Source organism: Alosa alosa, chromosome 24, assembly GCF_017589495.1.
Source record: "Alosa alosa isolate M-15738 ecotype Scorff River chromosome 24, AALO_Geno_1.1, whole genome shotgun sequence".
NCBI classification, from domain to species: Eukaryota; Metazoa; Chordata; class Actinopteri; order Clupeiformes; family Clupeidae; genus Alosa; species Alosa alosa.
Window position 1 is genome coordinate 12,169,243 of NC_063212.1, and position 17,925 is coordinate 12,187,167.

A 17,925-nucleotide genomic window follows, 5' to 3' on the forward strand; every position below is an offset into this window, starting at 1 on the left:
TTATACAGTTATACTTGCCTTGCACTACAAGTCCATATTGACAAGTAGCTGTAATGTTATAGTGTGCTAACCACCACAACCCAACAGCATTCTATTCTAGTATGCTAACCTCCACAACCCAACAGCATTCGAACACTAATGCTTCAAGTGGGATTTGAACTCTCAACCTAAGGATCACCAGTACAAAGCATTATCCCACTGAGCCTCTGTCAATCCTACATGTTGGCCAGTCACATTCACATGGTGAAAATGTGTATTGGTAAACACACAACAAGAAAAACTCCAAGCATACATTTGACAATAAAATGAAGGGCTTCCTTAAAAGAGTATACCTGAAAACTTTTTGAAATTCTGGGGCAATTAGACATTTGTAGAGAAGAACACTAATGGATGAAATAGAAATATGATAGACTTAATGATGAAGGAAAAACAGTAAACAAAGAAGTTCCCCTAAATGTCAGTGTCTCGGTATTCTGATTCTTGGCAACTAATGACTGTGTATGTTGATTGCCTGATGTCATTCAGGTGCTGTTCAAGGGTGTGAATCTTCAATAACCAATAGTATTCGAGCTAGAGCCTAAAGCACGACCGGGGATTCGAACTCTCAACCTAACAAACACCAGCACTAGGCATAAGACTAAGAACGCAACCACTAGATGGCAATGAGATTACTTTCCCTCCCTATTGTTGTGCTGAGTTCTAAGAACAGAGAGTTCAAGTTAAATGTTGTGCTGAGTTCTAAGAACAGAGAGTACAAGTTAAGTGTGCACCCAGACAGACAGGAACTGCACGCTGTCTGTGTGTGTGTGTGGGTGAGATAAGAGTATTTCACAATGAAGTCGCTAGGGCTGAAACGATTCATCGAGTTACTCGAATAACTCTATTACAAAAATTACTCGAGGCAAAAACCCTGTCTCGAAGCCTCGTTAAATTCCAATGACGTGCACTATACACGCAGGGATTTGATTGTACCACACGGACCGTTGTTCAGGAAGCACACCACTAGCGCGTGAATCGTGATACATTCTGAATTTAGCTGGCGCGATGGCGGAGTCAAGATGTGTCTTGCAGGGAATGTCTAAAGTTTTCAAGTGAAGTTTTGGGATCTTTACATACTCAAAAAGGAAAAGAACACAAGCATCTGAACCGAAAACATCCACTCCATGCTGTTTCACCAAGCGTCAATAAAGTAGGCTATCTAGCCTATCTGCGTAGCCTATAGCCTACAATGATGTTTTAGTGATTTTAATCACATACTGTATTTGTAGTGATGTCGTGATATACCGGTAATGTTTAGCTTTGATGTTTTTAAGTAGTAAGCTTAAGAACCCCTTCTTATACACACATGCATGCACCCTCATCTTCCCTCACGCACCGCATGTGCACACACACACACACACAGGTTGCTAGGTTACCATAGCAAATAGGCTCAACCCAGAAATGATTTTTTAGAAGCCTAATGGTAAAATTATTTGTTAGTAGCCTAATGGTAGGCTATTTTTTAGTAGTCTAATGGTAAAATTATTTGTTAGTAGCCTAATAGCAAATGCTGCAGGTGTAGAAATCTACATAAAACAGATATTTACTTTGATGTCAGGTCTAGATTACAGCATGAAACTTGTTGTGCATATTAATACATTACATTGCTTTCCCTCTTCTCCCTCCCAGCACTTCAAAACCTAGCTGGGCGAACAAAGCTGTCCATACTAAGTCATGCACAAGAGGCTGCAATTTTACAGAGCGCATTTTGAACATTATTTAATTGTTGGCACTGGCACTTATAAACACTAAATAGGTAAATTGCAATAAATGGGCTTAGTTTTGGAGTCAAATGTTGGAGTTAGAATAAATACCTCTGTGCCAATTGCTTGATCATTTTACAGCCATGTCATTTTCGTTATGCATTATTTGTTTTGGTTGTTTAAAAATGCAAAAACAAAATTTTTCAGATTAATCGATCGATAAAGTGCTAGATTAATCGATTACAAAAAGAATCGATAGCTGCAGCCCTAGAAGTCGCTATGTCTTGCTTCCTATTTTCTGTGTGCATTTGTACAATAAAATACACAGCTTTTGGGCTGCAGTCAGAGACTGATGGTGTGAGGAATTCTTCCTTACATTAGCAGGCTCTCCTCTTGGTACCAGAGTTTGTGGGCAAAGCCATACTACGTGTTGTGGTTCTTAATCTATATATAATATTTATATATACTTTTTTGATCCCGTGAGGGAAATTTGGTCTCTGCATTTAACCCAATCGGTGAATTAGTGAAACACAAACAGCACACAGTGAACACACAGTGAGGTGAAGCACACACTAATCCCGGCGCAATGAGCTGCCTGCTACAACGGCAGCGCTTGGGGAGCAGTGAGGGGTTAGGTGCCTTGCTCAAGGACACTTCAAACTCTTCAAACTTCAGCCGCGGCCCACTGGTCGGGGCTCGAACCGGCAACTCTCCGGTTACAAGTCCAGAGTGCTAACCAGTGGGCCACGGCTGCCCCCAAATGCACCCATATGTTGGGGTTATATTCCCTGACAGTTACCAACAATGTTAACAACAAACTCAGCTTCACTGCTGCAAACAAAGTTGGCTATAACGAACCAGCTAGCCTTGTGATAAAATCTTTACCTTTTGTTTAGTCCACTGAAAGTTATCCACATATCAAACGTTTAAATACACAGTTATGAGGAATTGTTTTGGGGAAGCAGTTGCACTATATCCCACTTTTGCTGCCTTTAAGCCACTTAAAGCCTAGATGAGCATTGCGCATACGTTACAACTTGACGTGATGGTGAAGCTAAATACCCAAGAATCGTCACGTCATAAAAGTTGTAGGCCTACTAAATGCAAAAACTTAATGACAGCTTGTTTGTGGTGGTGTAGTGCTGCCTAATTGAAATGGGATAGGCAAGGGGTATCTTATGTTCGGCTATTACGTGTGGCACATTTATTGGGCTTTTAGCCTCTTAATTTATTTGATGAGGAACTGAGAAAGATACCAGGTGCAAGTAATGAGGTGCTGTGATGTCATAGAGGCCCAGCATTCCGCCATTCATTTCAATGGGGCCCAAAAACGCTGAAAAACAGGAATACCGTGAAAACGACAAGGGCCAGCGACACGAAAGTAACAAGCAAGTTACACCGGGTCGGGCCTGAATATTTGGAGTTCGAACCGCTTCGATAGCTCAAACGGTCTAGGAGCAGTAGTTAGCACAAAAAGTGGGTGAACAGGAATAATATATAAGAAAACTTAAGAAAAAATATAACCGCAAGCGGTGATTTAACGGGGTCCGAGCAATGAGGTATATCAGATTTCAAATTTTTTAAATTGTTGTTCAAAGTTGTTGAAAGAGAAACAAGGGTCCTGAAATTGGATTAGATCACATATCTATTCTTGGTTTTGATCAGGATAAAACCTTTGTGTTGTTCAAAACTTTAGAGTTGGATTGGAATAAATTTGATCCATAAAATTAGGATTACCCTGTGCTGTAACGTTATAGCGTGCTAACCTCCACAACCCAACAGTATTATAACAGTATTCTATTCTAGTATGCTAACCTCCACAACCAAACTGAAGGAACTGTAGGGGGCGATGTGGGTTGAGGTAGAGTGAGTGTGTGGTGAGCAGGCAGAGCCTTGGTCAGAAGGCTCAATGGTATGGAGTGATGACACGGAGATAGCAGGTTTCGGTGCAACACAAGTGAACTTTATTTGAGTTTCAATTCATCTGTTCTTTGTTCTTTACTTGTATGTGTGCTGCATCAAAGAGAAAACAAACAGAAAATGGAGTAAATCAGTACAGATCCCAACTCACAACAATAAACTGAAATCATATGGCTATATAAGGTACAACTCAACAATACTTGACATCCCAAGTCAACCAACATCATCTAATCATCTCTCATATGGGACTCATCAAACTAACAAACAAAGACCTTAACTTTACACATGATGGCAGAGCTACTCTACAAACTGATAAACATCACAAAAGTCATAGTGAGGGTCATTAAAGTGATGACTTACGTTAACTCAAAGACGCACACAAAGCAGGACACACTGGAGTGCTGGGTTGAGATGAACAAAAGAGTGAACTGAGGGCTGAGCAAACAATTTATCCTGGTCTGAGCCCCCCCTCGAGCTACAGGGGTTTTCCAGCAGGTAAACTGATGGTTAGGTGGTAGAGCAAAACAATCCTGCAATTTCTCCACAGCACTTTTACCTCAAGGACTTTGTGCAGATTTAAGTGTACATTCGAAAATGAGAAACAATATTGTAATAATAATAATAATAATAATAATAATAATAATAATAATAATAATAATAACTAGATGTACCAAGAGAGCTGCATAAAAAATATGACCGGGCCGCCCAGTCCAGCACATTTCTTCCACAAAAAATAAATCACGCTGAAAGGCCTATATGATTCTAACTGTCTCACTAAATTGCATTATCCACACTCAATTCTCATTGGTATCTGCTAGACAACAAGTACCAAAACATGATTAATTCATAGATTTCACATGTAAAATTGATTTTATACAACCCCACCCCCATCTTGCCTGTTCATAATTCTGAGAAATTCTTGAATTGTGTGCATGTGTGCGTGTACATGTTTATGTTTATGTGTGTGTGTGTGTGTGTGTGTGTGTGTGTGTGTGCGTGCTTGTGTGTTTGCCTGCGTATGTGTGTTTGTGCATGTATGCGTACATATGTCTACTGTGTGAGTATGTGTCATACGTATGATAACTGTGAATGTATGTGTGTGCGTGTGTATCTATTTATGCACATGTGTGCACATGGAATGGGTTAACATGACCCCTGGAGGCAAACATACAGAAAAAATTGGTCATCCTTGGCCCTACGGTTCTCAAGATATTCACAGAAAACTATGTCTGCCCTACCCTCCTTTCAGTGGGTCCAGTACAGCGGGGGGGCTACAGATCAAAACAAAAAACGATGGTTCCATGCTATCCATGTGGGGTTACATGCCCACCAAGTTTCGTGTACCCCGGTCTTTCAGTGTCCTGGGAATCCTTGTTGGTGTACGGTCACTAAATGTACACATAAATTATTTTATTGTAAGGCCCCCCATGAACGAAAGTTCACAAAACTTGGCATACATTCGGAGGGTGTCATAATGATCCTACACTTTCAATTTCATGCAGTTTTGACCATGTCAGCCAGAGATATTGTGATGAAAACACCTAATTTTTTTGCTTTTTAATTTTAACTAGGTGGCTATATACATGAAATAAGTGGTAATGGGATGGGTTAACATGCCCCCTTAAGACCAACATACATAAAAAAGGTGGACCTCCTAGGCCCTACGGTTCTCGAGATATTCACAGAAAACTGTCTCCGGCCACCTACAGGCCAGTTGGTGTATAGTAACATAAATGAATTTATTGTGTGGCCCCCCATTAACGGAATTCCACGAAACTTGGCGTGCATACAGAGGGTGTCATAATGATCCTACACTTCCAATTTCGTGCAGTTTTGACTATGTTAGGTCACAGATACCTGCGATTACAACACCTCATTTTTACTTTTTTGTGTTTAACTAGGTGGCGCTATACATGAAATTAGTGGTTATGGAATGGGTTGACATGGCCCCTTGAGATCAACATACAAAAAAAAGGTGGTCCTCCTAAACCTTACGGTTCTCGAGATATTCACAGAAAACTGTGTCTGCCCTACCCTCCTTTCGGGGGGTGCAGTCCAGCGTGGGGGCTACAGATCAAAACGAAAAACGATGGTTCCATGCTATCCATATGGGGTTACATGCCCACCAAGTTTTGTCTACCCCGGTCTTTCAGTGTCCCGGGAATCATTGACGGAAATTTGGACATGCGAAAAAGAAAAAAAAAAAAAAAAAAAAAAAAAAAAAAATATGACCGCCGCCTATATGACATGCGGTCATAATAATAATAATAATAATAATAATAATATTATTATTATTATTATTATACACACACACACACACAGACTTAGGTAGTCTTTTCACCAACAGTATTCTAACAATACCACCACAACCCAACAGTATTCTAACAGTACTTGATTCTACAGGACTATTTATTTGTCGTGAATAAGATGAAGGGTTTGATAATGGAAGGCAGTGTTTCCCAGAGAATTGAATTGTATTTGTGGTGGTAGGTGAAGGGGTGGGTGGGTTCTGTGTTGGAGTCAATAAGATAAACAGCCTATAATTATACAGTTATACTTGCCTTGCACTACAAGTCCATATTGACAAGTAGCTGTAATGTTATAGTGTGCTAACCTCCACAACCCAACAGCATTCGAACACTAATGCTTCAAGTGGGAGTTGAACTCTCAACCTAAGGATCACCAGTACAAGGCAAATTCTGGAGCAATAAGACATTTGTAGAGAAGAACACTAATGGATGAAATATAAATATGATAGACGTAATGATGAAGGAAAAATAGTAAACAAAGAAGTTCCCCAAAATGTCAGAGTGTCTCGGCATTCTGATTCTTGGCAACTGATGAGTGTGAATGTTGATTGGCTGATGTCATTCAGGTGCTGTTCAATGGTGTGAATCTTAAATGACAAATCCTAAAGCTCTAACAGGGATTTGAACACTCAACCTAAGAAACTCCAGTACAAGGCATTATCCCACTGAGCCACTAACAATCATACACATTGGGCTGTCACATTCACATGGTGAAAATGTGTGTTGGTAAACACACAAGAAAAACTCCAAGCATACATTTGACAATAAAATGAAGGGCTTTCCTGAAAGAGTACACCTGAAATCTTTTTGAAATTCTGGGGCAATTAGACATTTGTAGAGAAGAACACTAATGGATGAAAAATCAATATGACTTAATGATGAAGGAAAAATAGTAAACAAAGAAGTTCCCCTAAATATCAGAGTGTCTCGGCATTCTGATTCTTGGCAACTAATGACTGTATGTTGATTGCCTGATGTCATTCAGGTGCTGTTCAATGGTGTGAATCTTCAATAACCAATAGTATTTGAGCTAGAGCCTAAAGCACTACCGGGGATTCGAACTCTCAACCTAACAAACACCAGCACTAGGCATTATCCCACTGAGCCACTGAGAAATTCTCTGTGAGAATATTGGTGAAGATTAGATCATTTTTGAAGCCTGTGAAACTTTTTATGATGTTTGGCTTTTCTCTGAAATTGTGGCAAAAGTAAACATTTTTAGAGCATAAGACCAGGGTGAAAAAGATGCATCTGAATGTAGAGATTAATATGATGAAAGAATTTTGAGTCTAGGTCAATCTGGTAAGGAGAAATAAGCATTTTTGACAAGAGCGCCACCTTTGGGTGCAGTACCCCAAATTTTGGGTTATGGGTAGTGGGGAGTACTGGTAACAATACTTGAAAATGTGAAGTTTCTAGGACTTACAGTTTATAGGAATATAGGTGATCTAAGAAAAATGGCCTAAGTGGTCTAACTTTATTGGCCTATATCTCTGAAATGGAACAAAATATCAAAATTCTGAGCAATAACTTTTGTGAGGCTTGGTCTAAACATTGTCTGTGAGAATTTTGGTGAAGATTTGATTATTTTTGAAGAGTGTGAAACTTATAATGTTTGGCTTTTGACAATGAAATTGTGTCAAAAGTAAACATTTTTAGACCATAAGACCAGGGCCAAAAAGATGCAGCTGAGTTTAGAGATTAATATTATGAAAGAATTTTGAGTCTAGGTCAATCTGGTAAGGAGAAATTAGCATAATTAACTTTTTTTTCTCAATAGCGCCACCTTTGGGTGCAGTACCCCAAATTTTTGGGTTATGGGCAGAGGGGGGTACTGGTAACCATACCTGAAAATTTGAAGAGTTTTGGAGTTACGGTTTAGGCTGCAGTATGACTTTTACAGAATTTTGGCCAAAAATGAACGGTACAGAAAACAATAGGGGTCCTGCAGCTACGCTGCTTCGTGAAACGAAGAATATCAAGTCTGACGCAGAGCTGGCCATATTTCTCCACAACAGGTAGCCTAGGCTAAACTTCATCTGCATCGCTAACTTCAGCTAAATATGTTACGTTGGTTGGAGAGGTATTTTTTGTTTCCGTAATGTGTAGCTGGGTCATGGTTGGAGAAACGTTAAAGCAGCTGCAGGTCAACTAACGTTAGCTAAGTCTTCATTACATCCGGCAACCCAGAAGAGGCTCGCGTCTGGTAGTCTTGAGAACGTTCCCCAGTGTTTTGATTTTGGCCTACAGAACGTTCGGTAACAATCCTACAAATCGCACCTTTAATAACTAACATCTGTTCATCATTACATAAGGACAGTAAAACCCCTGCACTCCCTGACCTGAGTGACTCACAAAGAGAGAGAGCGTCAGCAGAGATGGGTGTGTGTGTGTGTGTGTGTGTTGATCCATATTCCTGGCAGAGAGCGAGCTTTGCCTCAAACTACCCAGGCAGAGATCATTTTAGGTGAGGCGGAGTAGGCAGTGACTAACTTTGTTGCCGCACTCCAGACACTATGCACCACTCCGATTGGTTAGTGCCTTGACCTGAGAGTACACACTCTCACAGAACATCCATCATTCCACATGACTTTCATTTCATGTCCCAATTCATTCATCTTAGCACTCATTCATGGTGTCAAAAATGCATCCGCAATGGGAGGGTTCGTTTTCCTTGATCCAAAATGAATTTAAGCATACCTCCCCTGCTGCCACCACACTTCAGGTAACTATCACCAAACTTCCACAAAGACAGATTGCATGCAAACACCCTGAAAATGAAAGCTAGGATGATTCCAAGGCTAAACGGCAGAAGCCAGTAATTAAAGTCATGAGTCGCACAGGTGAGTGAAGCGTTACGGTCTGGGGAATCTAATCAACACTGCATTGGAAGAGAGCTTAAAGGTTTTAGGCCCCAAAAAGGCCCAAACATAAATAATCACATTAATCTAATCTTTCCTAACGATCCGCTAGCTGTCTGCCCCATAAGCAGGCCGTCAAAAAAACACTCTCTGTAGGCAGCCTAGGCTCCGGTACACAAAAACAATTGCAACCAACAAGGGTTGGCAACCCACTCAAAGGCAAAATAAAGTGTTTCAACCAATAACCGATGAGATGCACGTCTAGGAGAGTTTTAATTGCACGGGAGGGAGGGGGAGGGAGTAGCGAGCTAGCTCTCTGTTTTGTTTGAACATCAACAGAAGTGACGTATCCCCGCTATCGCTAATACAACCTTTAAGTCTGCAGACTTTTATATAGTTTTTATGCCACACAAGAGGTTAGAGTCACACAGAGGTCAAAGGCCATTTTGGAGGATATCAATCACCCATGCCATTCAGAGTGTAGACTCCTGCCATCAGAGAGGAAGTGTACTTTTCTTAGGCAGGCCAAATCAAACATATAACAGAGATCATTTGTCCACTCAGCACTTGGGTTTCTAAACAATCTGTGGGTCAGGTTGCTGTTGCCCCCCCAGCCCAGGGACATAAATATGATTCAATCCAGTGATTCACATGAACTGCAAGACATTACCAACAGCCCATTTCCCGTCAAGACAATAGGCACAGAAAATAACTCTATTCTGATAAAGAGCTATTACTGTTATTATTACTCTAAGAGAGTCTGTTAGTTCCGGCATCTATGGGCAGTCACTGGGCAGTCATTAGACAGAGGCCAGGCTAACCCTGAGGCTGGCCGGACACGCATGCAGCAGGAAGAGAATGTAAGTGGGTCAGCCTGTTTGAAAAGCGGTTTGATGACCTGCTTAGAAAGGAAAAGCCTCTCTTATGGTCAGGACATATGAAACCTCCCAGGCCAGCATGGCGTCATCGCATAAACACACACCCTCACAATTGTTCATGTAGACTCAGAAAGCACTCAAACTCAAATGGAGAGGCATACGTAAGGGTTACTTAAATTATAGGAAGGGACGGGATATGTGTAGACAACTACTATATTAGCGTTACAAACTAACCCCATGCAGGAGGATTATTTGAGTGCTGCGTCTCCTCATTAGAGAGTCTCTGGTGGTAGTAGTAGTAGTAGTAGTAGTAGTAGTAGTAGTAGTAGCAAAGTCCTTTTAGGCAAGTCCCTCCACTCGGCGGCCATATAGCAACGCTTTTTGGGCACTCATAGAGCATCCTATTCAGCAGAAATGCGCCTGCGCAAGGCTTCACGACACCAATTATGCTCCAGCGGCGAGTTCACAACACATGATTGGCACGATGTCTTCACAACACACCATATGATTGGCTCAATGTATTCACATCACACCACATGATCGGCTCAATGTATTCACATATCAACGTTTTGCCGAGGAAGGGGTGGGATATGTGTAGACAACAGCCATATTGGCGTTACAAACTAACCCCATGCATTTCTATGGAGGATTTTTTGAGTGCTGTGTCTCATCAGAAAGTCTCTGGTAGTAGTGGTAGTAGTAGTGGTAGTAGTAGCCTAGTGGTCACACACACACACACACTTCCATGTTTGTTAAGACACACATGCGCACAAACATACAAAAACACACACACACACACACACACTGCCTGCCGCGTGACCCCTATTGAGTAGAGATGTGCTTCCTGTGCAGATTTCTGGCTCCTGCTCAGCTCTGTGTATTGTTGTGATGGTAATGGGGGGGTCGAGGGGACCGAGTGGGAGAAACAGAGGTTTCCTCATCCCACCACCACCGCAGACAGAGGTCTTTCTGAAGGCATGGGACTCGCAAACTACATCCGCGGTCACAGTGACCCAACATGATACAACATTGAGCAAGGAGTGAACGTAAGACCAAGAGTGTGGAGAGACCGAGAGTGAGAGTGAGAGAGATATCAGTTTTAATTCTGAATGAAATGCTCTTTATTTCTCTTTTAAATACAAAAACACCAATAAATCCTAAAAATGTAAAATGCAATATTAACACTTAGGTCAAGGGATCAAGCAGTCTATAAAAGAAGAAAAGTGCAATTAAAAAAAATGCAATTCATCATCTGCAACACAGCACTCACATATCTGCACAAATGATCCAAGGACTTTTAATTGCTTCCTTAACCAATCAATTAATATACGAGATCTCAACATAAAGCATGAGAAAAGACTTACAGTGAAATAGATACAGGGCTCCTGATAAAGAGGCCGACAGGAGCACTGGAGCGGGGATTGGCAAGAGAGAACTAACAAGGGGGTGTAACCATGAGAATGAGTTAATGGCCAGGGCCGAGAAATGGGGAAAGAGAGAGAAAGAAGGAAAGCATTACCAGGGCTCTACAGTGCGCCCATTTCACTCGCACATGCGAGTAAAAATGATGGCGTGCGAGTGCAAAAAAATATTTAGGCGCACTGGTGCGAATGACTTCTAACCATGTCAATGTTTGTCTACAAAATACACCGCAACATCGAGAAACATGTGCAAACCATAGAATCACGTCGCGAATGGAGCATAAAAACTACACCTCCCATCAACGTTAGCAGTTTCGCGTTGTGGCTCGCTAGTTGTCGCTTCTATCAAATCCAAGAGCGCGCAGAAAAAGCGGAAAGTTAGACTAGCCAGCCTAGATGCAAAGATTGAAGAAATTAGTTCTTCTATCCACGGAATTCATCGGATATAGGAGGAACAGGAGGAGATTCTGAGAATGCAGTGAGAGAAGGAAAGGTAACCTAACATGACTTTTAGCCCAGTTGACGTATTGGCTGCAATATGGAAAATATAGCTGTAGCGAACAGGCACAAAAGTAGCCTCCGGTAATACTCCCATTTTATGTCCGGCAGCCATGGGGTCAGACCTGGTTTTGTCGGTTAAAGTTTTTTTTTTGCAGAATCTTGTAGACCAGGGGTATCTCTAAGATTTAGGAGGGTGCCCAGTGATATCCCTTGGGCAATTTTGTATATTAACCCTTTCTTGTTCAATGTATTGAATACAAGGTAAAACACTATAGGTGAATAGGGTAAAAAAAAATAACTAACAGATATCACTATGAAACTTCCCCAGTTGAGTACTTACATTAATATGGAAAAAAAATGTATTACAAGTTATCTGAAATGTAATGTTTGAATATGCAAATTAGGCACAATCTAATTAAATATGTGCTGATTTGCATAAAGTTTAAAAAGAAAAAATCTGAACATTAGATGAAGCCGGGTTCAAAATTACTTTTTCATTGTGTTTACATATTAGATGAAAAGTCTTTTACACAGGACATTTGTATTACAAGTTTTCTGTAATTTAATGTTTAAATATGAAAAAGCCCAATGTGCCAAAATCATGAAATAGGATATACCTCTAATTTCAAGATGAGTAGGCATACTCATATTAAATGCAAATCAACTCAATTAAAATGTACTAAAATACAATGTTCTGTGTGATAGTTTTTCAGACAGTACATTCAAATTTGGACAATTTAACCCTTTACTAAGTGAATTAATGAATTTCTATATTTCAGATAATGCCAGTCAGGGAGCCATGGGGTCAGACCTGTTTTTGTGGGTTATTTATTTATTCATTTTTGCTTAGACTTGTTGACTTGGGGTGGCTCTTTAATATTTAGGAGGGTGCCCAGTGTGATATCCCTTGGGCAATGTCCTACATTAACCATTAAAGCCCTATGTGGCGAAATCATGAAGAAAAAAAAAATAGGAAAAGCAAATAATCAACTCAAATAGAATGTACTAAAATACAGTTTGCAGTGTGATAGTTATTCAGACAATACTTCATGCATTCAAATTGGGAAAATGTAACCCTTTTCTATGTCAAATAATGAATTTATAATTTCAGATATTGCCTGTAATAATTCTGAATATGTACACTTTTCCTAGTATTAGTTCTGATAATTGTCCAGTTCTGGCTCATCCTACCCTAAAACATGCAGAGAATATTGTGCAAGGCACCATTAACCTGGCAACTGCATCTGTTAGAGCTACAAGGATTTTCACTCTTGCAGCCACATCTGATCATCTCCAAAATGTAGTTTGGTGCGAGTTTGACATTTTCTGGTAGACTGGTTGGGCTTAGTAATGAATCAATGAATCTTTCTTCAAATGGCAGTTGAATTTCCAACTGAAGTATTCCTTCGCTTCAGGCTCCATATACTTCAATAGCCTACTTAAAAATGAATATTCTCTTTTTGAATGACGAGTTTAGGCTCTGAGCATAGACTACTACTAGAATAAAAATAAATGTATATTTTATACATAGGATTAGAACAGTAGAACAGACACCCTGTAGAAATCAGCTAAAAGAGGGTAGTTTAGGTTAACAGTAATCATTTACATAGCATACATGCAGTAAGTCCTTCCACTCAGCAGCCATATTGTAGCACTTTTTGGGCACTTATCAGGCATCCATTTCGGCGTGCGCAAGACTTCACAACACCAACCTTGCTCCAGCAGTGAGATCACAACACATGAAAGGGGTCGGATATGTGTAGACAACTGCCATATTGGCGTTACAAACTAACCCCATGCATTTCTATGGAGGATTTTTTGAGTGTTGTGACTCCTCATTAGAAAGTCTCTGGTAAACTTCCATCCACACCTAAGAGACGTGCTATTGAGAGATGCTAGCACGTAGCATCCGTGGATTAGTTTCCTCTCCCACTCTGAGAATGAAATCGGCACTTCAGAAGCACCTACATACACCAAACTTTCCAGTCTTATACCTAACTATATTTAGAAGGCTTCTACAGAGGGGTTTGTTGATATGTTATTCCTAGCCTTTTTATATTACATTTTATTCCTAAAAACATGGCGAAAATGTATTTTTTTAAAAGGCTATTGGCAGTATTTTCTGATTTACGGAATAAATAAAAAGATATCTAAAATTCCCTGTGTAAAAGACTTTTCATCTAATATGTCAACACAATGAAAAAGTAATTTTGAACCTGGCATCATCCAATGTTCCGATTTAGTTTTTTTTTTAGTTTATGCAAATCAGCACATATTTAATTAGATTATGCTTAATTTGCATATTTAAACTTTATATTACAGATAACTTGTAATACATTAATATGGAAAAGAAATGTAAGTAATCAACTGGGAAAGTTTCATAGTGATATCTGCTAGTTAATTTTTTTACCCTATTCACCTGTGGTGCCTCGCCTTATATTCAACACATTGGACAAGAAAGGCTTAATATCGAGAATTGCCCAAGGGATATCACCGGGCACCCTCTCTAATCGTATTGTGTTACCCCTTGACAGCAAGAAACAGCAAAAAAAAAAAAAAAAAAAAAAAAAAAAAACTTTAACCGACAAATCCAGGTTCACCTAAATTATGGCATTAAGCTGCCGGACTAGTAGAACGCTACTGACAACTCCTGTTTGCGTTTGCTCACGTTTGCCTACTGCCCCCATCAATGCAGATATAAAAAAAAAGGATAACAAATATATATATCCTTGATGGCCTATGTTGGGTTTTGTGGAAAATGGACTGTTTTAGTAGTAGTATTAGGCAGTATGCAGTCAGATACAGTAGAACACCATGGGCATATTTGGATTAGCTACAGATGGAAATGCAAATATGGCAAAGTATTATATTATTTTACATTAACAAAATGTAGGAAAATATAACAGACTGAAAATAAAGTAGACACTGATCTTTAAAATCCTGTTTCCTGTAGCCTAAATGTTGTCAGTCATTCTTAATTGTTAAGTCATTCGCAATTGGTGCACTGGCATGTTTAACTGTTAGCTGCAGTGTAATGTTAGATTATGTGTAAGTTAAGGCTTAGTCCACACGTACCAAACCGATCTTTTTTTCCTCCGTCTTCCCTGGAACCGTATCAAGAATATTTGCGTCCAAACGGATCCATCTCAACACGACTCAACATCGCACTTCATCCCCAGGCCTATAGGTGGCACTGTGTCTTTACAGAAATTCACCAAAACTTGCAAAACTTGCGCTTTAAAAACAGACAGAATAGGCTACGGCGAAATGGCTAGTGCAAGGAAACCAGAATTGTTTGTGTGGACTGATGGTGAACTGTCAACTGTATTCAACTGTAAAACTAATAAAGTTTGTGAAGGGCAGTCCCGTCCTTTATTTGGCTAACGAGGTAGGCCTACTAATCACCTTTACTTTCTTTGGTAATGTCATGTATGAAAACTAGTATTGTTAGGCAATTTACTATTCAAACCTATCAAACCTTAGTAACAGTCAATAAGTCATCAAATCGGGCAGCTGAGGTGTGGCTAAGCGCCTTTGTATGACATCATCGTGAATGCATGTATATATGTTGTAAGACATGTAAAATAAATGAATGACACTGGCACTACGTAGCCTTTAACCGCTGTCTAAACGCTAAATTCAAGCGTTTAGTCCACCAAATCATAAGCCATCGGTGGGCGGTTTCAGCATTTCTCTTAACTCTGGGACCAGGTTTCAGAAAAGCTGTTCATCGGTGAGTTTCGCGTTTACAGGATTTCAGGGGACCAGGTTTCAGAAAAAAGCGCCGTTTCAAAATTCGCTTTGGACGCCTTCGGCCAAGACAAAAACCTCGGCGTTTAACCTAAAAAGCGTCTCCATGTGGACAGGCCCTAAGTACAGAAGTGACTGTGCACCCAAATTTTTGTCTGTGCTCCTAAATTTTTTAACTTGGGCGCACAAGTGCTCCTGGAAAAAAATGTTAGTGTAGAGCCCTGATTACTGAACCATAAAAGGTGGAAAGGAGAGGGAGAGTGAACGAGTGGGGGTGGAAAGGAGAGGGAGAGTGAACGAGTGGGGGTGGAAAGGAGAGGGAGAGAGTGAACGAGTGGGGGTGGAAAGGTGTACAGCTGAACAAGTGTTTGTCAGGAGGACAAAAGGGCTATGTGACACAGAATGGACTGAGAAGGGGTAAGCAGGGAAACAGAGCCATCTTGTCTTCTGTCTATAGATCCAAACCGGTTTCTCTGACAATACAGCAAAGGCCCCTGAGCCATTATTATGAACCACAGCAACTCCCAGACACAAATGCATACACATCAAGCCCTCATTCTCACAGACTCATACACATTTTAGATACTTTATTCAATTCCACATTACAAGTAAATTGTCATTAGGAATCAAATGTTTTGAATGATCAAACAGATTAAACCACATCAGCACATTGTTATGTGTGACAATACAATCTCAGGGGTACAGAAAACATCTCCTTTTCCAAATAAACATGCTTCCTATAATGGCTGAAATTGAGCAGTACTTTACCAACTGTTTGGCTCTTGTTTTCAATAGCCCCCCAATACAAAGTCCCCGGGTCGCCAGCCTGTGTACATGCCCTAGACTACCAAACACTAGCACAATAAGCTGGCATCTGTAGCCAAGGTTTTCGATGATAGATATTAATGATTGATATTTTACAGTCTTAGAAAGGTAAGAGTCCAAACATAAACAGATCAAATGCACATGCTACTTCAAATAGCTTAACTGTTCTGGAATGCTGAGATATGACAACAATATCTGGTGTATTTGGTATTCCTACAAGAGTGTTTGCAGGTGAGTTAAACCAATCAGACTGTACAGTAGTGTTTTTATAGAGCTTTTCATCAGCCACACAGGGAATCTGAGCAGCAATGAGATCCACAAGTCTGTTGTGTCTGGCAATATACAGTCCTTTAAGTGATGTGCAACTGTTCATAATGTGGGCTACTGACTCCAGGTGTTGCGGGGGGTCTTGCAGCATGCAGAGGGGTGAATGGATGGAAGGAAACCACAGTGAAAGGTTGTACTTGGTGGGAAGAACCTGTAGATGTGCTTTTATACACACACACAAACATTATACTGTATAGAACAGAACTCACATTCATGGGGATTCATGAGGCAAGTCTGCTGATCTAGGAACAGAATTCTAGTGTCTACATCTAACACACTCAGTGAGCCCCTTGCGAGATACCTCCAGAAACCACAGTGTATGGTTCCACTCAGGAGATAAAAGGAAAATCCTGAGGACTCACTCATGATAAATGCCCTCCCCAAGGCCCACTAAAGCATGACACGCATCTCAACCTCAACACTCCTCTGAAACAAACAGAACCCAAAAGACAGGCCCTAAAGCAGAAACACTGATATAAAATAAAGCTACAACTACAGCAGAAATTAAGAGGTCTCGGAACACCATGTATTAGTGTACTCATGCACACGCCATGCATCGTGCATCAGGATCTAAAACACCACCCAATAAACCCCTCTATGGTACTGTAACCCTAGGCCGTTGTATTGCACATAATTGCATTGCACACACGACTCTTAATTCTTTTTAAAGTATATTTTGAGGTTTTTTGCCTTTATTATGACAGGACAGTGAAGAGACAGAGAGGAAGAGAGTGGGAGAGAGAGAGAGAGAGAGAGAGAAAAAGAAAGAAAGAAAGAAAGAAAGAAAGAAAGAAAGAAAGAAAGAAAGAAAGAAAGAGAGAGAGATGAGGTGGGTGGGATCGGGAAATGACCGGACTCCAACCCGGGTCCCCGTGGGCACTTGGACCCGAATGTGGTACAGGCACTGAATAGGCAGTTGCACCACAGCACCCCACCTAACTCTTTATTTCTTAACTTAAATGTAACCTTCACTCATAGTCACTTTAGTCCAGTGCAGGGAGCCCCCCGGGGTCATCAGGGAGAGCATCTCAGACTTGACCCTGGAAACCCACAGTACAGCTCTAGGTCTCTCTCCTGCTCTCTACACCTGATTAGAGCGTGTTACATTTCAATCAAAGATGTCATGTTCTCTGATCCGCAAGAGGCCTACTGGGTTCAGACTTGGTCACAAATAGCCAGCTGGACTCAAATCCTACAGTAACACCTCATTGGCTAATTCCAGCGAGGGGTTCACAGGTACAAGGACCTCCAAAAGAGTCCACAGCAGTCTGCAAAGTGTTGCAGAACTCTGCAGTTGATTTAACAGTTTGCAGAGTTCTGCGAAGTGCTGATTTAAGGACCCATATGTGATTTCAGCATTTCATGATGACCATAAACATTAATGAGACAAC

At 40.6% G+C, this 17,925-nt stretch overlaps 1 protein-coding gene across 2 annotated transcripts in view; it reads right to left on the reverse strand.

The window, feature by feature from the left end:
- The window catches only part of rell1 (RELT like 1), a 48,392-nt gene that overhangs the window by 18,991 nt on the left and 11,476 nt on the right, over positions 1 to 17,925 (reverse strand). Inside the window, exon 3 of one of the 2 annotated variants that reach the window (XM_048235892.1) lies at positions 15,955 to 16,696. The exons of the other annotated variant lie outside the window; for it this stretch is intronic. Coding sequence (XP_048091849.1) covers positions 16,308 to 16,696 — 389 coding nt within the window. The 3' untranslated portion in view covers positions 15,955 to 16,307. Of the gene's footprint in view, positions 1 to 15,954; positions 16,697 to 17,925 lie in introns of those variants that run through there. 2 annotated transcript variants of the gene reach the window in all.